Source organism: Nicotiana attenuata, chromosome 4 (genome assembly GCF_001879085.1).
Source record: "Nicotiana attenuata strain UT chromosome 4, NIATTr2, whole genome shotgun sequence".
NCBI lineage: Eukaryota > Viridiplantae > Streptophyta > Magnoliopsida > Solanales > Solanaceae > Nicotiana > Nicotiana attenuata.
The window spans coordinates 10882346-10905605 of record NC_031992.1 but is presented as its reverse complement, the minus strand read 5'-3'; the positions used below and the strand labels follow the sequence as shown (position 1 = coordinate 10905605).

The 23260-nt window shown below is 37.5% G+C and overlaps 2 protein-coding genes across 3 annotated transcripts; both read left to right on the top strand.

Annotated features, from left to right (window-relative positions):
- LOC109224985 (serine/threonine-protein kinase tricorner-like) lies at nt 5091-10650 on the top strand. Its single transcript, XM_019389573.1, has 12 exons — nt 5091-5861; nt 5956-6130; nt 6981-7064; nt 7225-7466; nt 7934-8165; nt 8326-8490; nt 8773-8904; nt 9145-9258; nt 9628-9675; nt 9974-10052; nt 10160-10216; nt 10346-10650. Exons 1-12 carry the CDS (start codon nt 5659-5661, stop codon nt 10405-10407), a joined length of 1593 nt encoding a protein of 530 aa, XP_019245118.1. The 5' UTR covers nt 5091-5658; the 3' UTR covers nt 10408-10650.
- LOC109224984 lies at nt 15078-17644 on the top strand. Of its 2 annotated transcripts, none has more exons than XM_019389572.1 (5): nt 15078-15314; nt 16389-16577; nt 16693-16933; nt 17018-17116; nt 17232-17644. In XM_019389572.1, the coding sequence occupies exons 1-5, from the start codon at nt 15237-15239 to the stop codon at nt 17261-17263; spliced, it is 639 nt and encodes a 212-aa protein (XP_019245117.1). In that variant the 5' UTR covers nt 15078-15236; the 3' UTR covers nt 17264-17644. The 2 variants fall into 2 exon arrangements, with proteins under 2 accessions (XP_019245117.1, XP_019245116.1); XM_019389571.1 differs by having other exon boundaries at nt 17018-17133.

The window sequence follows — 23260 nt, the reverse complement described above, 5'->3', positions numbered from 1 at the left end:
CCAATGCGCTCACACACATGAACTTCAGGACTTTCAGCATCCTCAACATCAATGATACTAGAGTCAACAAAATTTATATCCTCAATGTCCTTGGTTGACTCTAGTCTCACTTCTACAACATTGACATCCTCAAATTGTAGTTGGCTAGGTTGTTGATGTTCTACTCTGACCTCCTCACTTAGCACCTCAAATTCACGCTCTTCTTGGCTCCTATCCCCAAAATTGGCTTGATGAGCATTAAAAGCTTCAACCACTTGACTCACTTGAGCCTCCAAGTTGCGAATAGTTGCCTCTTGCCTTTCTATCTGCAATTGTTTTTCATTATTTTGTTCCAGAAGGCACTTTAACATATCCTTGATCTCCTTCACGTCCGCATCCTCAGGTTCTTTATTCCTATTAACTTCACAAGAAAAGGTAGAACCATCATAGTAAGGAGTTGGGGGAAGATAAGAAATATAAGCACAACCATGAAAGTTACCATTTTTACCACCACAAACATCACACACATTCCACAAATAAGATTGAGTTGGTGCACATAACTCGCTCTCGAAAATATTTTGATAATTTTTATACAGGTGGTTTCCTTCACAATATGTATGAGGATCAATAGTAGAACTATCTACACCTAAATCCCTATAATTCCAAGATGTCATATTTCTCAAATCATCAGTTATAGTAAAATAAAAATAAAAAAAAATAAAAAAAAACAAAAAAAATAAAAGTTCAAACTCGAAACCTAGCAATATATACAGCTACAACTACACCGTTAGTTCCCCGAAAACAGCGCCAAAATTTGATCAAGCCCAACTCTAGTCCTAAAAAGGATAAGCGGTCGCTGTAAATATAATCCGCTCTAAAAGTCCGGAGTCGAATCCACAGAGAACTAAGGCTTAGCTATATCTGTTTAATATCATTAAGAAGACAAGTTTGAACAATTTTTTAAATTATAAAGATTGAGATTTATATTTCTAACTAATTAACTAGCAAATACTACAAAGCGGTAAAATTATCAACTAACGAGACAAAGGGTTGGATACTAATTAAGGAGGTCTAGAGTTATCTTTCCCCAATTGTCGGAATCCTTACAACAATGTTCCCTACAATTTCACCGATGTATTCTCTACTGATCGTGAGCACTTTAGGTGCCGTAAAAAAAATTCTCTCTCGAGCAACTACAATAATTTACTAGAATTATTCTCTCGAACTACGCTAGTTGGCTTCATCTAACAGCTCACTATGACCACGTCAAGGCTTTGTTATTTCTAAACCTACCTTTAAACCCAATGTGTTGATTTCTCACATACGTTAAGAGTGACGTTGTTCAACAACTACCTAAATATGTACTCTCTCTCGAGCAGTACACACTAAATAGGCACAGTCAATTGATGGTCATTCAATCAACTGAAATAAGCACGTAGTTGAACAAATAGACAAATTCAAAGGTTAAATTGTATTAAAACATAACAAGAATTCATCCTCCAAGAGGTTCCATCAAAACCCTAGATAAAAAATTAGCTATTCATAATAGTTTGTAAAAATACAATACTAGAATTCATAACCAATAATGGAAATAGGAAGAAGGAAGTGAAAAACTCGTAGAAGAATTCTCCGCCTTGCTCCCAATGTGTTCTTGCCTCCTTCTTAGTCTAAAAACAAGCTTCCCTTTTGACTTGGGCGAGGTTGTTGAGTTTATATAGGGTTAGGATAAGTTTCCCACGCTTTACACTTTAGCCCCTGGACTTTCTCGGCCTTCTCCAGATCGACCGCGGTCGTTTTAGACCATTCTGTTTTGCGCCTTTTTCCACCGCATTCCAGTCGTGGCCTTACCGCGGTCACGGTGGACTGTTGCCCAGTTTTTCTTCACCTTTTCTTGCTCGTTTTCATCCAGGCTCTTCTCCATTGGTCTTGTATCTACATATTTGACCCCAAAACACTCTATATCCTCCTCCTAACTCGGAGTAGCTCCTGCAAAGCATAAAAACCTCAATTAGAGTATTTTGTTATCATTTAGCACTTAAAACATCAATAAAATATGGTTAACTTAGAGCATACATAGCATCTACACCGCATAATATAGGCTACTATCAACACCCCACACTTAAACCACTGCTCGTCCTCGAGCAATCAAACTACACTTTATATATAGACACGACCTTTTTAAACAATTCTCCTAACTCGTCACACCAAGAATACTTAAAATAGACAAAGCACAAAAGCGTAACATCTTCACCTCAAGAATTGACTCGCAAGTACCATGCATTATTCACAACTCACCCACTTACTCTAACATAGAGGTCACGGACATTACCTCTCATTCATGAATCAAGTGCCCTCACACAACAAAAGAGAGTATTTCCACACAATAAAATTTAAGAACACTTAGGAACTCAAAATAGAAAGAATTCACTCACTCTCACAAATAACATTCATATGCCACGAAATATGCACCATAGGCTTGCCCGTAGTGTACTACTTTACTAATCGAGCTCATTCAGTCTAGGATCAAGTAGGACTTTATTTGGTTGTAATGTAGGTTGCTGGATGGGTAGGATATATTTAGATATAAGAGTGACTACACCTCCCTAAGCACTTTAATACATATACTTTAACATTCAAACCCCACATTTATGTCAAACCAAACTCCACCTCCACATCAACGTATATTACCCCATACTTCTTTAAGCACAATTACATCAAGAGTCACCACTTATCAAGGAATATTTTTCACAACAATCCAACTATTTTTTTTAATTCAAGTGGCTCTTACTTTTTTTTTTACAACAGTGCACCTTTCTCCTTATTTTATTAGTTCTACTCAAAAGCCAAACCAACCACCCCACACTTTAACTTTTACAAAGTTCATAACAATTCAAGTGCTCATGAGAGGTGAAAAAGGTTCAAATAGATGGTTAATTCAAACAATTGGGTAAGGCTTGTAATGTGGTTGCCAAAGAAACATGATTACATGCTCAAGTGGGTTAACTACGATACATAACAATTTGGCGGGTACAATATATATATGGCTCAACAAAGAAACGCCTATGTCACTTTCAAGACTGAACAAAACTACTATTTCGCTTTGTAAACATACGGGGCAAGTTCTAGACATCAAATGCAATGCATAGAATAACACAAAACCTTACACACACATGGCACATAACTCATCTGCTGCAGTGTATTCTTTGCATAGACCACAATGAGGTTTGTACTAAATTGGCTAGTGATATCCTCTACTGAGCAATGAATGTACTGTTCCTTTGTTGTTGATATCTGTACATTGATATGATCCCTTCATAAGAGCCTAATTCTACCATTGACTGTTGTGTTGTCATTACAGCAATGGTTCCATCCTTTAGCTACTTTCTGAAGAATCTATCTTGCTTTACTTTCTTTAACTCTAGTTTTCACACAACCCATTATGTCTACTTTATGTCTTGACAGAAAGAGCTTCAACTCTTTCTGTTTTGAGAGCTTGTTCAACCCTTTAATATTTCAAGTGCACACAATTATGGAGGATCTGCCATCCTATGTGCACATATAGTCCCTCCCCCCTGTAGTGCTAGGCTCCTCAATTCTTGGGGAAGTAAATCTGTTGGCATTCTGCTCTTAGGATCTCTATGTGTGGTATCTTGAGTAGCTATGATTTTTCCTTTTATCCCATTGCTATTCTGCCTTAACCCATTATGCTGTTCAGGAGAAGCTTCTTCTGCAGGCAAGGAGACATGTTGTTGTGCCTCAACCTGGCTAGTCCCAGAATCAGATCCTCTCTGCTATTTTTCCTGATCATTGCCTGTCACCTTTGCTTGCCATACTAGTCCCTTCTTTCTATTTCTTCTTCTTTTCCTCTTAGCCACTTCCTGGTAAGGTTCTTCCTTAGTCTCTGAAATTTTCTTCTGTAATTATCTGAATCATGGCCAAATTTTATGCATTCTACACAAAACTTTGGTCTCCAATCATATGTCACCTGCTGTTAAAAGACACCAAAGGGTGTATCAATTTCAATACACTCTGGTAAGGGCTAAGAGACATCTGTTTCAACCAATACTCGAGCATATGAGATCTTCTCCAGTTTTGCAGTGAATATGTCTATATACAATGGTTTTCCTACTCCACTAGCCAGTTTGCTTAAAGCTTCAGGGGACTAATAGCCCACTGGTAGACCTGGAAGCTTCACCCACAGTGGAATGGTGCTAAGGCACTCCGGATCAAAGTAGAAATCTATTTCCCAATTCTTCAATATGAAAGGTTTATTATGGTATGGGCCAGCATGCATAACTAAACCTCTATCCTCTATCGTATGTAATTTGAAAATATAATACCCTTCATCATGATATAGTATCTTAGGCTTTGTGACAAAGTTCCATACCGTTGTTACATAGTTGTCCATTGATCAAGCATATGGTGTATCACCAAGTACATATCGAATCAGGGCTGAATTCCAGAATTTCTCCTGATATTTGATGTCTTTTGCTACAATCTTAACCACCAGCTTACCATCCCTCATCGATGGAGGAACAAATGTTTCCTTATTTGCGATCCACGATTATTGACATGGCCCTCATTTGTCTCAATTTGATCCCTCACCTCCATAGGTGTTGGATGTGTAGCAGTACCAGTTCCAGAGAACTGCAATCAACGAGGTGCATGGATTTCCTTCTTCACTTGCTCGTTCTTACCTCCCCTAATAGGAGAATTCTGTTTGGTAATCTCAAACTCCGCCTCAATTTCACTCTCCTCCTCAATTGATTGGAATTTCAAAGGGAGAAAGCTGCCAAACATCAGTGAAATTCTCCTCTGTTGAATGCCAGTTGCCGGTGTTACCATCGTCTCCGTCAGTGTCGCATGACGGGTTCCCCTGGTGGCGGTGTTGGGTCATCTCTTCAGTAGACGGTGTAGCAAAAAAAGAGACCTATTTCAACTTTTCGTATATGCCAGGTTTGGATTAATCACACTTTGTTATTGTTGTTGTTGCACATGGTGTTAGGTATCCGTTCTAGAGTCCCGACTAATTTAGTTCGTGTCATGTAAGGCTTACCGAAAAGAATTTCCTATCAAGACCTCTGTTTAAAGGCGATAGTATCGGTCATACTACAACCTCGATAGTGACTTTCTTGAATCAAGACTCATATGTTGAAGCGGAATGAAAGAAAGACTCATTCATCCGAGGTTGTAACACTACTGTACTAAAGAACTTTTCTCATTGCCGTCGTTATCACTCTTTCATTCCCAACAAATCTCATTTAATCCAATCCCCTTTAACAGCTAAGCCTCTGCTCATAACCCCCTCTTTTCTTTCTTCTCTCCTTCCTTATATCGCCAGTTCATAGCCCACCAATCTATCAAAAACAACAACTCATTTCTCTCTGATCTCTCATTGGGATTTTCACAAAACACAACTCTTTAACTCCTATACAGACATCACCTGCTGACACCGACAGCTTTCCATTTCAGTACATCTTCCTTTCTTTTACCCCCCCCCCCCCCCCCAAAAAAAAAAAACCCAACTTTATATAATTGTCTGACACCATTCTTGTTCTACTACTACTATGAAACTTATACAAGAAACCCACCAATCATTTGGCTTTCTTTTTACTTGGGTCTAGTTTTTTTTTTCCTTCTATTTTGGATCTGGGGTAATCTTGAATTTTTGTTTGATCAATGGAGGGTACTACTACTGCTGCTGATGGTACTGTAAAAATGGGAGCTTTACCCATGAATAAGCCTGATCGAGTTTTCAATAATTTGGAGCCTGAATTCACTGTTTCTTCACCTGTTACACGTCAGAAAGCTGCTGCTGCTAAGCAATTCATTGAAAATCATTACAAGAATTATCTTCAAGGCTTGCAAGATCGTAAAGAAAGGTTCTTTTTTTTTAACAATTTACACGCCAACAGTTTAAAAAATGTGTCTTTTTGTTGCTTTTGTTTGACCCCTTTTTATATTTTTTATTTTCAGGCGATGGACACTGCAGAGGAGGGCAAAAGAAGCACAGATACCGAGTGAGGAGCAAGAGAAGATGCTGAGGAATTTGGAGAAGAGGGAGACTGAGTTTATGAGATTGCAAAGGCATAAAGTTGGGATTGATGATTTTGAACAGTTGACTGTCATCGGTAAAGGTGCCTTTGGTGAGGTAAAATTTCTTTTTTACAACTCCCAATTCTTGGATTTTACATTAAAAGTGGATTAATTCTGATCTTGTTTGATTAGAGTTACTTAGAGTATGCATTGGTTTTTCTATAAATGATTATTGAGGCTAAAGTTTGTATCTTTGTAAGTTTTCTCACCAAATTACCTTTAAAAAGCTAACTTGGCAGTTTCGTGATTTAATAAGATGATTCTATTAGTTGTACATCTTGATACTGAATATTCAACTTTTAAGGTTGTATCATTTTTGAATGCAAAAGAATGCTTTTGCCTGTTTTTTAATGGATTAAAATATATATCATTTTTCTGGTAAAATGAGAATCATGGAGTTATCCTCTGTAAAATCTGCATCAAACATTTCTTAGTAGTATGTTTTTTCAAGGCTTACACTTTGATAATGTAGCAGAGAAGTGTTTGTCCTGCTCATAATGCTTATCTTGCAATCGTGCTGATGCTACCAATTGGGAAAGAATTGCTATGAGAACTTATTTTTTTTAAATCTAATATTTATACTGCATCAACCACTTATTTTAGCACTTGAATGTTGCTTTTCAGCAATCGTCTCTGGTTTGTTATAAGCTTTATATGTTTCTCCCTTACATTGTAAAGTTTGTGAAGGGGTGGAAGTCGGTCTTTTCCTTTAAGCTTAATGTCAAACAAAGAAGAACCATGCTTGTGTCAAATGTGCACTTTACATTTTTAAAAAGTTCTATTTTCAATTAGAGTGCTCTTGCCTTTTGATAGCCACATACATGACACAGTCGATGTTCGTATTGGACATTGATGGAGCAGATTTTAGTAGTGATTTCTTAAATTATCTGGTTTGTTTAATGCAGGTTAGGTTGTGTAGATTCAAAAGTACTGGAGAAATCTTTGCCATGAAGAAATTGAAGAAGTCCGACATGCTTAGCCGTGGACAGGTAACAAGTTAGAGACCCTTTTTTTTTCTCTTGTGCGCATCAGCGATTATCAGTTGCACTTAGTTGGTCCAAAATCCAATTTGTGAGTTCCATGGTTAAATTCTATGTGAAATTTACTATATCCATTTTTTAATTTATGAAAGTTATACTGCACTTTTAGGTTGAGCATGTCAGATCTGAGAGGAACTTGCTTGTGGAAGTTGATAGTCGGTGCATAGTTAAGCTCTTCTATTCTTTCCAAGACTCAGATTTCTTGTACCTCATAATGGAATATTTACCTGGTGGTGACATTATGACCTTACTTATGAGAGAAGATGTTCTTTCTGAAGATGTCGCGCGGTTCTACATTGCTGAGAGTATTTTGGCTATTCAGTCTATTCATCAGCACAATTATGTACATAGGTATCTGAACAATGCATCCGTTTTCCTTTTTTTTTTAAATCTTGCATGTTACATGATTGTATTGCTATATCCTATAGGAGTTCCACTAATACAAAGGTACTTTTTGTAGCTCAAATAAATGATAATGCGTTTATTACTATTGTCAGAGAAGCGCCATGCTACTGCTGATATAAAATTTCTCTTCTGCCGAATGTCATCAAGTGAAGATGTCTAATAAAGCTTCTAATCTTCAAAAGCATTTCTCATACTATGGCACTTATGTCCTGTCTTCATTTTCTTTAGCGTTGTCATCAAGGAATCAACGATCGATCATTCGCTTGTCATATTGGATTTAGGTGTCTTGGTCTTGCAATTTGGTCCTACAGTTTTTTGTTATCATCTGTTCTTTATGATGTGCATACAGCATAAAGCTTACTCCGGAATCATCCTACAACATGCCGCTGATTCAGAAATTATTCTGCTTTCAGGGACATAAAACCTGATAACCTTATACTGGATAGAAATGGCCATTTAAAGCTTTCAGATTTTGGCTTATGTAAACCCTTGGAAAATAAATACTCATCAATACTATTGGAAGATGAAGACCTTACTAATGCGGTGTCCATTAACGGGACTGAAGGGCATTCTGGTGGTGATAGAGCTTCATGGCCAATGCCAAAAGAACAAATACAGCAGTGGAAGCGCAACCGCCGTGCCTTGGTATTCACGAACTCTCATTCTAGTGCTGCACTTTTCCTGATTTTCAAGTTATAACTGTGTCAGCATGCAAAATTGACATTCTTTCATGTTGCGCTTTCGAATTGATTTAATCCAGTCATTCTTTAATTCAATTAACCTATGTGTAAAATATCTTCTGTAGGCATATTCTACCGTTGGAACTCTTGATTACATGGCACCAGAGGTTTTGTTGAAAAAAGGATATGGAATTGAATGTGATTGGTGGTCACTGGGGGCAATCCTGTTTGAGATGGTTGTTGGGTATCCTCCCTTCTGTTCAGAGCATCCAAGAATGACGGCGCGCAAGGTAACTCTTCTATTTGTTGTTATGATGAAAATAAAAGACAGCGGAGGCCTCTAGAATGATCTCAAATTGGATTCAGACAGAACTCTGTAAACCAAGATCCAAACGAATCCTTTTTCAATGCAATCAGAGAAGATTGGAATTGAAATGCTTGTTTTTCTATACTAATTGGACTTCATTTTCTGCAAAAAGATTGTTTCCACAATTGTGCTACAGCATCTTTTTAAGTTTCACAAAGCATATTCATTTTGACGGGGTATATCATATTTGTTTTTGTTGTATCAGATAATCAGTTGGAGAACATGCCTTAAATTCCCAGAAGAACCAAAAGTATCAGATGAGGCTAAGGATCTGATCTGTCGTCTATTGTGTGATGTTGAATCAAGATTGGGGACCAGAGGAGTGGAAGAAATAAAGGTAAGTAACACTACTATAGGAATGAAGTAATGCCCACCGAAATGTACAGAAACTATCTGCGGAAATATGCCCCTTAATTCTAGTATTTTTGTTTCACTTAACGGAATCCATACATTAGTCTTCCTCTATCATTGATGAGATTAGTGTACTTTGTGCGAAAAATCAGTTATGAGTACGGTGAGTGGTTAGTTGGCTCCATGTCGGGTCTTCTTCCTACTAAACTTGTGACTGGGTTTTCAGGCTCATCCTTGGTTCAAAGGAGTCAACTGGGACATGCTTTATGAAATGGAGGCTGCCTATAAACCTATTGTTACCGGAGAATTAGATACTCAAAATTTTGAGAAGTTTCCTGAGGTGAGTACTTTTATACATCAACGCTAACTGTCACGACATAATGTACAACCAGCTGTTTTCTTCCTATCTATATCTTTCACCTTTGGAGCGTCTCTATTTTCTGTATCATTACCAAAAATCATGGACATGCTCTCCTCCTCTCTTTCATTAGTAACTTCAGTATGAAAAATTGACATCACTTATGAACTAGGTCCTTAGAATTTTGGGCATTTCTGAGTACCATTGAATATCCTATAGACTCCATTCGGCTTCTTATCAAAGAATGCATTTTCATTTCAATACAGTCTACCATTTGTTCTTGGCATTCATCTACAGCAATTCTCAAATTTCCTCATCACAGTATTTCCATTTTAACTTTTCACTTTGTAGGTAGAAGATCCTTCATCAACAGCACCAAGAGTTGGACCATGGCGAAAGGTAATGATTACTTGTTGTCAATGCATACTTCAGCGCCCCCACCCTACCAATCTTTTAAAAAATAGAACATTCGGGCGAGAATATAAAACAAGAAGTGTAATTTTGCAGTAGTGATGCACTTAAATATTTGGAATTTTCTTCCATGAGACTACTTGATGAATTATGCACGTCCAAATTCCGATTGTATAGTGATTCCTGTAGGTGGGACTAAATAACTTATTAGTGATCCTTATTAGTATATCGTTCTTTATATAAAGAGAAATGATTTGTATATATTTTGATTGATTTCATCATGTAGATGCTGACATCAAAAGATTCCAATTTTATTGGATTTACTTTCAAGAAATCAGATATTATCAAATCTGCTGAAGCTTCGGGTAGGCTGCTGCTTTAAATCTTTAATTTTTTGGCTGTATCATCTCTGCATTTCATCACTGCATATGCACCATCTTTCCATTGTATCTAAATGATTTTTATTATGCAGGTATAGATATGAGTTCAAATGGACATTCAAAGCCTCCCTCATTGGTGTCGTTATTTGGTACGATAAATTTTCCTGCACATTGGTTATGTAAAATATATACTGAACACCGTTTGTCGGGAATTCTTTTTTAGTTCTTTCAAATTTGAACGCTCTTGGAAACATTTCTGGCTTCGCCACTGATTGCAGGTCGGATAGATTTGGAAGATATAATAGAAGAAGACCAAAAAGGAGAACAACAGATTTTATGAGTCCAATTGCTTGTCCTCCTCCTCACTGACAAGATCCGGCAAATTTCCTTTGTACAAAAAGAGAATAAACAATAAGCTTTAATTTTTCACATAATTTTGTGTTTTTTTTTTTCTTCTCTAATTTCGGTTTTACTAATCTGATTATTATGTAGTGGTAAATGTTTAATGTACATACACTGTAACAGATACATTCCTTGATTTCTATCAGATTATATTAATGGGGAATTGTCAATTTTGCTAAGACTACTTCAATTATAGTGTTGGGATTAAAACAACAATTAAATCAAATTATTTTTCTTCTGCAATTTCTACTTTATAGTTCAAATCTTATGCCTGTGGTGGTCTTCTTTATTTTCACAGACCCATATCTCTAAGGAGTAATTTTGTTGGAAATATTTTATCTCAAGATTAATTATCCAGGATTAATTATTTCATTTTCTTATAGGGATAAAAATAAAAACTACAATCCCGGGATAACTAATCCCCGGATTAGTTATACCGTAATTTTATATTAACCAAACATGAAATAAACTCATGTTAAATTTAATCCCGAGATTAATTATCCTTTATCCTTCGTACCAAACGAGCCTAAAGAAGTTAAAACAGAGGCAGAAATATCTATGTTAAAAAGAGGAAATAATATCTAACTCATAAAATCCAGGATATTTATGGAGGCACTCAACAAGTAGTAGTAGCTGAGATATATATTCTTAAGATAGGAATATGCTTTACTTCCTTTCACATGGCACAGAGATTTGACTCTTTAATCACAATATCATTACGTTTCTAACTTCTTGTCTTAAAACTTAAGCAATTTTTATTTATTGCATCATTGGATATTTAGTGGATATTTACCAACAGTTTTGATTGCCCAAAAAGAACAAATTCTATTTCCGTATTTCTTTTTTAAAGCTGTTGTGATTTTGTTTTTCTTGATTCAACGGTCTATGGGAAATAGCCAAGGGTAACATTTGCGCGCACACTGTTCTTACCAGACCCCACTTATGAGATTACATTAGGTATGCTGTTATTGATACGAAGGAACGAAAGAAACCAAAATAGAAAGACCTTAATATTTATGCACTGAATATTAATAGATGACTTGTTATTATAGGTTGGAATTTACTGACAATGAAGAAAAAAATTGACTTACTAAATATGCATAAGTTTTTAGTATTAACTCGGTTCTGTAGTCACCATTTCTTATTAGAAATTTAGAATCTCAGACGCACAGTTGCTGAATTAAGAAAAAATTAATTTAACCTACATTTTAAAGAACATTATGACGTCCAATGCAGTTTAAGGGATTGTAGTTGTAGCAGATTATCTATACCTTTTATAGGTTATTCACCCCATGCTTTAGTAGAAAGGTACTTGTAAGTTTCTTAAAGGCAAAAAAGACTCCCCGCCACTTAAACTTAACAAACTTATAATTTTTGTGTACAGATCCAGGTATTGATCGATAGCGGATCGTCGCGGTGGAGGCTCACGGTAATCTGTTGCTGCGTTTGTAGGTCTCGGAGTCACCTTTGTTTGTATTTACGTTCCATTGATTCCTTCTAGTTCTGGAACAATGTTGTATTTATTTTGTATAACTACTCTTAGAAAGGCTTATGACTTGTACCACCGATTTTGGGAATTGTGATTTAGTGATAGTTATTTAATTTGAAGTTAGTAAATGTTAATGGTATTTCAGTAAATGTTAGGCTTACCTAGTTTAGAGACTAGGTGTCATCACGACTACTTCGGAGGGTGCCAATCACGTAGAAAGTGCGCGTGAATAAAATAATCCGATTTAAAATAAATACTAAAATCAAAAGAAAAAATTTAAAAATTACAAAATGAAAAAGAAAAGGGAAAAACGACCCATTGCCCGTCAGTAATCCTGTACTCTCTTTCTTCTCTTCACCGGCAACCTCTCCCCGTTTATCTCCCTCCAATCCACCCCTTTTTTTATCCAGTTCTTTTATTCTCTTTCTAATTTTTCTCATCTCGTTTTCTTAGTCTTTCTCAAATATAATGAGTGGTTTGAGTAAAGACAAGTTACGAGTTTTGAACTTAAGCAAGGAGAGAGAGAGAGAGCACCTTGGAGTTTTCGGTCAGATTCAATATGAAGGCATGTTGTTTTACTTATGATTTGAGACTTTTTGGAAAAGAGATGTGGTTATTGGTTGGTCGTTGGCGAACTGGAGGTGGCAGTCATGAGTTTTTCTGGCGGTCAAAACTTCTCCCTAATTGAATTTAATAAAATTAAGAAGAGAAGTAGGAAAAGAGATGAAGGAAGCCGACTAATTTCTTGGAATTGGTGTTTGCCGGAGGCTTTTCCGGCAGTATGTTCATTTACTGGTTTGGCGAGTTGGGTTTTGGTTGGGGGGGGGGTGTGTGTGTTTGAGTGGAGAAGACAAGTAAAAAATGAAACGAATTTTTGATAAATTAATTTTAAAAATGGGACCCACAAATGACACATGTCACGCAATAAATAGTCTATCATATGACGTATTTGACATGTCAGCGCAATTGTTTACCGGCTTGGCAATCAGGTGCAAGTTTAAGTGGTCAAGAGGTCTTTTAGCCTTTCTTAAATGGTAGAGATAGGGGTGGGCCCATGGAAGGGTGGACGCTAGCAATAACAACAACATGCTCAGTTTAATCCCACATGTTTGAGGAGGATAATGTGCACACAAACTTTAAAAAATAGAGAGATTTTGTTGGACTTTAAGCCATTGAGCTTTAAAGTAGAAGAAGTGTGAATTGGAAATGGAGGGAAATAAATGGAGGGAAATTGAAAATTTGAAGAAGTGAACTTTTGTCTTGCACTTTGTCCCTCATTGGTGAGGGACAACCACATTTGTGTACTTATATATAGAATCACTTCTTAAAACTCTTAAAAGGAGTTGAAGAGAATGAACCCTCGCGCCGTCGTCGTCGCTCGCTCGGCTCCGGCAAAATTTATTTAATTATTTAATAATTAATTAAATGCCAAATCACTGCTGAAAATACGCCAGAACCCTGCTGAAGGTTCAGAGAGCCTCTCTGACCGCGGTTACCGCGGCAGGCTAGCGTATTCTTCTGAAAAGGCACCTTTTCCAGACACCTCTTCTGATAATTGCCTATAAATTCTGAGGCAAGGCTCCATTTTCTACACATGAAAAACACTCCAGAACTTCTTTCTTTCTGAATATACTGCATCCTAATTCGCAGTCTCTCTCTCTCAAATTCGTAAGTGTGATTTTGCTCCGTTCTTTGAGTTCGTTGGTATCCTGCAGTTTGTATTGCCACTGTTGCAGGAAGGTTTATTCCGTTTTATCCTGGGAGGATTTAATCTATTACCTTGGCAACGTGTGAGGGGGTTAAAATTCCTTAAGGAGACACAAGAAACTTGTGGACTCGGAATATTTCTGATTCTCTACTATTTTCCAGATTTCTTTAATTCTCCTAACAGTTTTTTCTAATTTTTGGTTTAACACAGTAACGCTCACAGATTTTTTGCAATAGATCCTTGGCTCAAAGAGGGGGACTCTTGGTGATATTTAAATCTTGTACCACCGTGAAATAAAGTTGCAGCTAAATTTGAGACTTTTTATATTTGTAATTATCATTTAAATAATTTAATTGTACATTGTTCTTAATTATGCACCAAGAGTACAAGCAACGAGGAGAAAAAAAGTGAAAATAATATGAGATAGCTATTTTTTGGACTGATAATTAAAAAATAGCCAGCGTCTATAAAGTCATTAAAAAATAGCCACAATTTTGCTGAAACACGAAAAGTTCCAGCTTAATATGTGAGATTATGGAGCTCCTGCGTATAAACTTCTAGATATTATGTTGGAATTCCAGTACACGGAAAATTCCAGCATAATATGTTGGATTATGGAGCTCCTGCTTGTAAACTTCCAGCATATTGTATTGGATTCCAACACACAGAAAGTTCCAGCATAATATGTTAGATTATGGAGCTCTCGCGTATAAACTTCCAGCATGTTATGTTTGGAATTCCAGCACATGGAAAGTTCCAGCATAATATGTTGGATTATGGAGCTCCTGCATATAAACTTCCCGCATATTATGTTGGAACTCTAGCACATTATGAAATTCCGACACATTATGCTGGAAGCTCATATGTAAAAAATTCGAATTCCAGCATATTATGCTAGAATATTTCCGAATTTTTAAGGGTGTTTTTATTCAGATTTTATTTTTACATGAAAAAAATAACTAAATTTCGATTACTTTTGAAATTGTACCTATTTTTTAGTTATCAGTTATAAATCTGATTATTTTTTAAATTTTTTGTACGACCAATGAAGGGCTATGAGATTAGGGAAAGAGACTCTTGAAGCAGTTGATGCATTCAAGGATAAAGAGATGTTTTTGATATACATATGGTGGTGCCTATAGACTTTTAAATATACGAAATAATAAGACAGAAGGAATGACATGGTCAAAAGATAGAAGTGAAAACTACGTCGTTTCAAATGACAGAACACATGTTGCCTAGTATGGTATGGGCAGTTGAGAATAACTCCAGGAATTGAATAAAGACAAAAGATATTTTCTAGTGGATGTATACCCCCGTTGATATTTTTAGTACTTTCAAAAATATCTAATGGACCGTCTCTGAAATACTTTAAGTTGACGTGTTCTCTTTGACACATGTATAAAGCGGTGACAGCTGAGCCTCTCTTTTTTGTACTGAAAGTTCCTCCCATTTTTTTCCTCTCATTTCATTTACATTATAAATACTAACTCCAATTTTTTTCTGTAATAAATTCTCTAGTAAAGCTTAAGGTATAGGTTCTTTTTTTTTGGTCCTAAAATATCAGATAATGGAAACTTCAAGAAAAGATATGAGTCATAAGATTTCAAGAAAGATTGATGAACATGAAGATATTTTGGCTATGGAGGTATATTTTCTGTTTGATCTAAGCTCAAAGAACTTTAATTTCGGTTTTTGTTTATGTGATTATTATGAGTAGGTTTTCTATCTTTTATGAACTGTATGTATATATTGTGTTAATCTGGTGAGTTGATATTTACTATTTTTTGATTCAAGGGTTTATGTAGTTAGTAAGTAGATCATTTTCTAGAGACAGTAAAATGATTTTTATTTATTTCTCATTCTTATCCATTATTAGGGATAATCTGTGTTTTTATCTTTTTATTCTTTTTTTTAATGGAGGACAGTGCTCATAAAGATCAGTTAGCTTATTGAATTGATATATCTGTAGTAAGGCTAGATAAAAACATGATTTTGCATCAAGTTCAAATCGAAATGTTACATGGAGACAGTAGTTAGATTATAAAAAATTAAGTTTGTACGCTTAATGCAAGCATGTTAAGTTGAGGAATTAGTATTAAGTAGTACTCCCTCCGTCCCAATTTATACGAAGGTGTTTAACTTGGCACGGAGTTTAAAAAATAAAGAAATTTGTTTGAAACTTGTGGTCCAAAACAAATCATAGCAAATTGTGTTGCTAGAAATGATTTCACTAAGAGTAAAAAGGCGATATTTTAAGTTAAATTGTTACTAAATATAGAAAGATGTCATTCTTTTTAGGACTGACAAAAAAAAAGACTGTCACGTGAATTGGGACATAGTGAATACAAAAGAATCTGGCCTTGCCTAAAAAATCCACCAAATTCATAAGAAGTAAACTGAATCTACCTCCCACCTGCCTTTCTTGTGTGATTGCCTTGTCTTTTATCAGTTGACAATGATATTATTATATGCTAATTGTGCAATTAGAATATGGGAATGAGTAGAAATAATGTTAAGCATATGCTTTTCCAATTTATCTCAGCCCTCATTATCATGTTATATGTGCCTTTAGTGCTAATTGCATGATGTGATCATTCTTGAGAGTTCAAAATAAGGACATACACGCCCCCTCCTTCGTTGTAGAAGGCAATGTACAAACTTAACAAGCAAAGTTGGGCTGGAAAATATGATTCATTAAGTACTCGGTTTCTCCTTTCAGGAATCTCAGCATCCTCGATCAAAGAGCATAGAATGGACCGATGAGAAGCATAGTTCGTATCTCAAGTCAATGGAAGCATCCTTTGTCGAACAATTATACGGTTCACTAGACTTAGTTGGTTGGCATTCCCAAAATGACTTGTCAAAGTCTAAATCCTTGAGGCAAAAGCATGCCAATCCTTTAGGCCAGGTTTGATTCAATTGAATGTCAATTCTATTTAATCAGCTTTTTCGTTCTTAGTTTGTTCTGCTGCTCTCAGGATCTGATTTCATTCCTCTCGTTTATGCCCTTTTTTCTGTATCAGTATAAGGTGTTTCAAGATGGTTGTTGGACCAAAATTGACTTCGGGAAAGACGAGCCACAGCTAAATAAAACAAATGAATCTGGTCGTACCGTTTTAGCAAGCCCCTGGATTAAACATTACAAATCTCAAGGAACACATCAAAGGAGAGTAAGTTCAAATCTCCACAAGAACACTCCCTTAGTGAAACAGAATCAATCTCCTGCATCTGAACTTGGTTCGTCCCATAAAGATTATGTTACAGGTAGCTGAGATTTTCAACAAACACGTGTGATTAATTTTCCGCTCTCTTTATCAAGCCATTAATATTATTCTTATATCATTTCAGAGGTGATGGATCAAAACTTTGTTGATGAAGATATCGAAGAAGGAAAGTCTAGCAGCAGGGAGCACAGCACAAAGCGGACAAAAATTTCATTACATGCTGGTACGAGCAGCGATCGAGTAATGAGTTGGACCAAGCTAATTTGAAGTTCTAAATTACTCGGTGACATTATACAACATTATTTATCGACTAATCATAGCTTCAACGGATCACTCAGGTAGTTCCATTTCGCGCGTTCTCAATGACTGATGATCATATTGCGGATCTTCTGGATTCAACGGGGTAAGTCTTTGAGTTTCAGAACTGTGATGACACTAACCTCTCTAACCAAGAACGACGAATGGAACTTGAAAGAAGAGCATTTCCCTTTTTTCGGACTTTAGGAGTATTAATGTACTGTTAAAATGATTCTGAAGTAAGCATTTTGGTGGTTGGGATTGGATTGAGGTGTACTTTTCTTTAATAGTTACATCAAGAATGTCTGGCATTGGCATCTTTAGAATTATTTAGGTTCCAACTTTTTACCTGAAGAACAAGCTGGCTATCAGGTGGCTAGCAGGCTAGGAATCGCGTTTCAAAGCGTTGCAATAGGTTGATCAACATTTTGCTATTTTGGACAAGATTAGTGTTTATTTGTTTATTTATCTATATATATATATGTTGGCAATTCGAGTAGTCGTAGAATCTCTATAATCCTTGTACAGATTTTGGGAAAAAATGTTTGAAACATTTATTACTTCTCAATTTCTCATTGACCACTGATTGACATAGCATTGCAAGAGTATTAAAGCAGAGCTTATTGTTTGTTTGAGTCTGTTAATTGGTTCTAAGTTAAAGGCAAAGCCTTGTTGCTAACTTGCTATATCTTGTTGATGTTCTTACATGCTTTGCCTGGTTATTCTAGCTACAACAGTCAACAGCAACAACATACCCATACCCAGTGTGATTTTACAGGTCGAGATACAGTGTATGCCGTCTTTACTCTTACCTATTCTCGTTTTCTTATTGGTTTACACGAGTAAACCATCCATGTCTTTCTTGTTCCACTAGCTAGGAGATAATTTGAAAATGTCCCCTTCGTTATTACTTATTTCTTTATGTCAAAAACCAGAAGCGGGAAACATCGTTGTTTTATTCTTTTCTTATGAGGTCATGTACAACAACCTTAACCGTCTTTACTCTTACCTTGTGTGAGGTAGAGAGGTTGCCGATAGACCTTCGGTTCAAGAAAAGAATTTTTTGAACAAGTTCGAAAAATGGAGTTTTTTTTTTTTGAGAACAGGGATCTTATTTATATGTATCACATAATAGTAGAGTTCATACAACTGAAATTGCCCAAGGGGGCATTTTCTACTTGGCTATTATCTAACATGTCTCGAAGGACATTTTTGTCCCCGAAATAAGCCGGTCTAGAACAAACATTTTTCCTAACTTTTTTAATAAAATAAGTAGAGCCTTCACAGTCCGAGCTTAAAACATTACTTGCAAACGGGGGGGGGGGGGGGGGGTAAGGGGGGAAGTAGTAACTTCCCTACTTTTGTTGTCACATAGTGCTCTCCAGCCATCATGTGTGCCAACATGTTGGCTTCCCTAAAAATATTGTGGATTTCCTGAACTTCACCTCGATCATTGATGACCTGCACTCATGAATAATGTTGTTAAAAGTAGTGGTTCCATTGTCCAAACAGGTAATGACATCAATTGAGTCCGTTTTCACTTTTAAATTGGTTAAGCCTTGTTCTTTGGTTATGTGAAGTAGGGGTGTGCATTCGAATCGGTTTATCGATAAATCGAATCGATTATTTGTTATCGAAATCGAAATCGAAAAAATCGAAACCTTATTGAAATGATAACGATAAGCATATGTACAAATCGATAATCGATAAGTAATTATCGATAAGGGTCAAAATTGAATCGATAAATCGAATGCACACCCTTAGGTCACTGTAGATACTTGTTAAATGAGTAATTACCTAATTGTGTAGATTAATATAACATACAGAATGTATATATGTTCCGCTACAATTTTGAAAGCGGCTATACAATATTATTTTCCCTAATCTATACCTTTTCCTTTACCCTAAGTCCCTTACCCTATTATTTCCTCTACCACATTTAAGGAATGATCATATTTAAAGATCAAGGGAATGAAGTTCAAATTAATGGAAAACAGAATTAGCCGTGATGATGTGTTTTGTTTTGTTTTGTTTTTTTTATACCGTTGGAGTGTTGGTGGCATACATTTGATCCCTTACTTTAGTTTTGTTGCATGTGCTTGTTGACACAATTTTTATATTATAAATGGTGTTCCTCTTATTTTAGCTTCTTTTTGTCCATATTAGTTAGGCGCGTTTATAGCGATATACTTTCCGTGGAATCCCGCAAATTTTCTTATTGGTGTAATCGATAACCGAATCGATAAGCCCCCAAAATCGATAAATCGAAATCGAAAAAATCGAAACCTTATTGAAACGATAACGATAAGCATATGTACAAATTGATAATTGATAAGTAATTATCGATAAGGGTCAAAATCGAATGTTTGTGCATTATATATTCTTTTTTAGTGAGGAGTTTGTATTCCACTGCTTGATTACAGGCATAGTGGAATGCCGGTTTATTAGTGGTATTGTAAAGAGATTGTTATTCCTATTGATCCAAATTGCCCATATGACAAGGGGAAATAGATCTTTCCATGTGATAATACCATTCCTAAAGGATATATGTTTACATTGAAAATGGTAATTACAATTATATTTGATTTTGTGGTTTTAAAAATACGTGATTTATTTTAATACCAGTTGTTAAGCAATAGATGCTAGGTATAAGTCAAGAGAATAAGATATGCTAACCAATGGGGTCACAAAGCCGGGCCTCGAGCTGGCTGAAGCAGGACCTCGAGGTCTAGACGGAGCTAATAACGATGAACTATTGATAAAGAATCAATGGTAATGAGGGCCTTAAAGATGGCCTTTTGCGATTAATAATGAGCAATAAATGAACAATGAATGAACAATGTAAGAATAAGCAATAAATGTAAAGAACAGTTGTGTTAGCAAAGAGAACAGAGAATGTTGTTGTATTCAATATGTTGTGTAATAATCCGAATGCCTTTACAAGATGACAAGGGTCCCCTTTATATAAGAGGGGGGATCCCAACATAGTACATGTCTAATAGTGATGGGAAAAGGCTATTAGTACAGCTGTATAATAGCTCAGTACTGATTGGTCCATTCTTGCAGGCCTTGTCAATTCTGATCACATGCCATTGGGAATCTCTCCGCCTTTCTATGATGATCGTCGATTTTCATGCTGCCTCGAGGTATGCTATGATGAATCTTCGGTATACCCCCTCGAGGCGAATGCTTCGGGGACGACCCCTGGACCGTGCTCTGAGCTTATCGAGGTCGGGTTCGAAATTCCATAGAAGCCTCGAAATCGGCCTTCCTTATTTTTGACAATATACAGATAGTCCCCGCGTTCCTTGGAATGAAATAACAAGGAACGATTTGAATTCTTTAACTCTTCAATGCCTCTGTTTTGTGTTGAACTCCATTCTTCTTTCATTTGTGAAAAATCCAAGCGCCCGACTCTAATGATTGGTCCGAGCGCCGGTCCCGGAATATAATGATAATAAACCCTTAGGTTTTTATTTGATCAATCTGACGCTTTTTTAAAGTCCTTTGCTATTCCTCGGACTAAGCTCGGATTGATTTGATGCGAACTTAGGTCACCGGGATTTCTGAGTCCGAGTTGAGTGAGGGCTATGTCTCGAGTCTCGAAAGATAGCTAGCCCTTTTGGGCTTCGTTGGTGGCCCTCGAGCGAGAATTCTCTCGAACTTCAAGTAACCTTTGGATTCAGCAGTGGGGTGAACGTTCGCTCGATCATATAAAAATAAAGATAGCCCTAAGGCCTTTGCAAATAGTCCTTGAGTGAGAGCCTGCTCGAACTCGGGTAGCCCCGATTTGAGTGACAATTTGTTTGAACTTGAAAATAAAGATAGCCCTAAGGCTTCATACATAGTCTCCGAGTTCGGCTTCATACATAGTCTCCGAGTGAGAACTGGCCCGAACTCGGGCAGCCCTTAGGCTTAAAATAATTGAGAGAGCGTTCGCTCGGACTTGAGATGAAGATAGCCCCGAGGCTTTGTTAATAGTCCCTGAGTGAGAACTGGCTCGAACTCGGGTAGCCCTTGGGCTTAAAATAATCGAGTGAGCGTTTGCTCAAACTCGAGAGAAAGATAGCCCTGAGGCTTTGTAAATAGTCCCCGAGTGAGAACCTGCTCAAACTCGGGTGGCCCTTGGGCTAAATAATCGAGTGAGTGTTCGCTCGAACTCGACTCGCAGATTGTCCTTAGTACTTTCTGACAAAGCTGGTTCCTGATGCTTGGGTCCTGACATCATCATCATGATATACGTGGTTGAGGAAGGCCCCGACGCCTCATTGATCTTTGAAGAAGCCGAGAAACTTCAACAACGGGTTATCTTGACTCAACTGTTGTATTTTGAGTTCGGTTCTTGCTTTCCCGACTCCCTTCTCCTGTGTTTTCAGGCCGTGAAGCTCTCCAATCAAGCTTTTCCCAAGTCACAAGATGAGTTGGCTTGCTGTGAGGATGAATTTAGGAAGCTCGTTTATGAATTGGACGAACTTAAGGACCTTCATGCCCAAAAGGAGGGGGAGCTAGGTGACCTTCGGGCTCATTTGGAGAGGATATCTCGAGAGCGGGCCGATCTCGATGAGCAGGTAATACGACCTTCGTGGGCTTATTTTGCGCTTCAGTCAATTGAGCGTTTGATGCCTTAATTTGACTTTTTCAGCTCAAGCAAAAAGATGATCTGATGCGAGAGGAGCTCAAAGTCAGAGATACCGAAATCCTTGGGCTGAAGCAGCACGTGGATGAGGCGTCTTCCGATAAAGAAACTCTTCAAGAGAAGCTGGCCTCGGTTGAGTGCCAACTTCAAGGGGTGAGGGGAGAAAGCCGCAAGTACAAAGATCTCCATGCTGAATCAGTTGTTGAGCTATCTGCAGCTAAGTCCGAAACCGCTGCGCTTATATCTTCATACCGACAAGATGTTGCTGCTGCAAATGCTCGAGCCAGGAAGGTATCTGAAGAGGCCGAGCTTAAACTGTCCCGAGCCGTGGAACATGCCTAATTAAGATCTCGGAGACAGTCTCTCGAGGATGTATATGCAGGGGGAATCGATTTGTCCGCCGAGATCGAGAGGGTGAAGGCCCTAGAGGAAGAATCAGCAATTTTGCTTTCTTCCGATGGTGGTTCATCCAGTGATTCGACAAGCGGTTCGGAGGGCGATGAAGACGAAGGTGAAGTCCCCGAGGGGAGGAGGCCGTCGATGTTCCGGGGGTCGAAGACCAGGCCGTTGAAGGCACAACTTCCGAGGGAGCTTCGTCTGGTCAAGTAACCCCAGGCGTGTAAGGGCTCCAGGCGTGAGCCTTGTAAATACGTCTTCGTGAAACTTTACCATATACATATGGATTTTCGCTTTTCGTCATTTCTTGTTTTCCCTTTGCCTTTTTGAAATAAGTTTCGATGCTTGTCGATAACCAGTTTATGATGCAAACCCCTCAGATTTTCATGCTCGATGAGTGATTGATAATAGTTAACCGTTCGGTGTCCAATCCTCGAGTCAAGTTTTGACTCGGGCTCATTGTCCCTTAGGTTTTTAACATATTGGCCCTTAGGCTCTTTAGGCTGGCCCTTAGGCTCTTACGCATTGGCCCTTAGGCTCTTTAGGCTGGCCTTTAGGCTCTTACACGTTGGCCCTTAGGCTCTTTTTAGATCGGGTCGATGCGACCTCTAGTATGGCTATAGTTTTCCCTCATTTTGGCTAAAGACTTTTGATTATGCCTCTGCATGTTTTATGTTCGTCCGACTCTTTGATGGCTCAAAAGATAACCTCGATTATGAGTCGATATGTGACGATAGGTGAGTACCTCGGGAGGCTCGCTCGAAGGTTGAGTTTTTGAAACCTTTTCATTGAAGGCCGATTGTTTTTGAAGTTTTTCTATTGTTCGGAGCTGATATTATCGAAGCTCCTTTGCTTATGTCGAGGGTAGCCTGATTAACCGGTTCTTTTCGAAGTACTTTCGAAGTATTTGTAGGCCTTTAGTTTTATGGCGGCAGTCGGACGTCTCCGAGCCGCGTTAATTTGGTCGTAGACTTTTAGTTCGACCGTAGTCTTTATGTTTGGCCGTAGCCTTTCGTCCCCGTGTGCGGTGACCTTGGT

Excerpts from the sequence above, each read along its gene's own strand:
- LOC109224985 (XM_019389573.1), top strand. The coding sequence starts at position 5,659 with ATGGAGGGTACTACTACTGCTGCTGATGGTACTGTAAAAATGGGAGCT. Across the intron at positions 8,491-8,772 it reads CAAGAATGACGGCGCGCAAG|ATAATCAGTTGGAGAACATG; the intron begins GTAACTCTTCTA and ends TTGTTGTATCAG. Across the intron at positions 8,905-9,144 it reads GAGGAGTGGAAGAAATAAAG|GCTCATCCTTGGTTCAAAGG; the intron begins GTAAGTAACACT and ends CTGGGTTTTCAG.
- LOC109224984 (XM_019389571.1), top strand. The coding sequence starts at position 15,237 with ATGGAAACTTCAAGAAAAGATATGAGTCATAAGATTTCAAGAAAGATT. Across the intron at positions 16,578-16,692 it reads ATGCCAATCCTTTAGGCCAG|TATAAGGTGTTTCAAGATGG; the intron begins GTTTGATTCAAT and ends TTTCTGTATCAG. Across the intron at positions 16,934-17,017 it reads CCATAAAGATTATGTTACAG|AGGTGATGGATCAAAACTTT; the intron begins GTAGCTGAGATT and ends ATATCATTTCAG.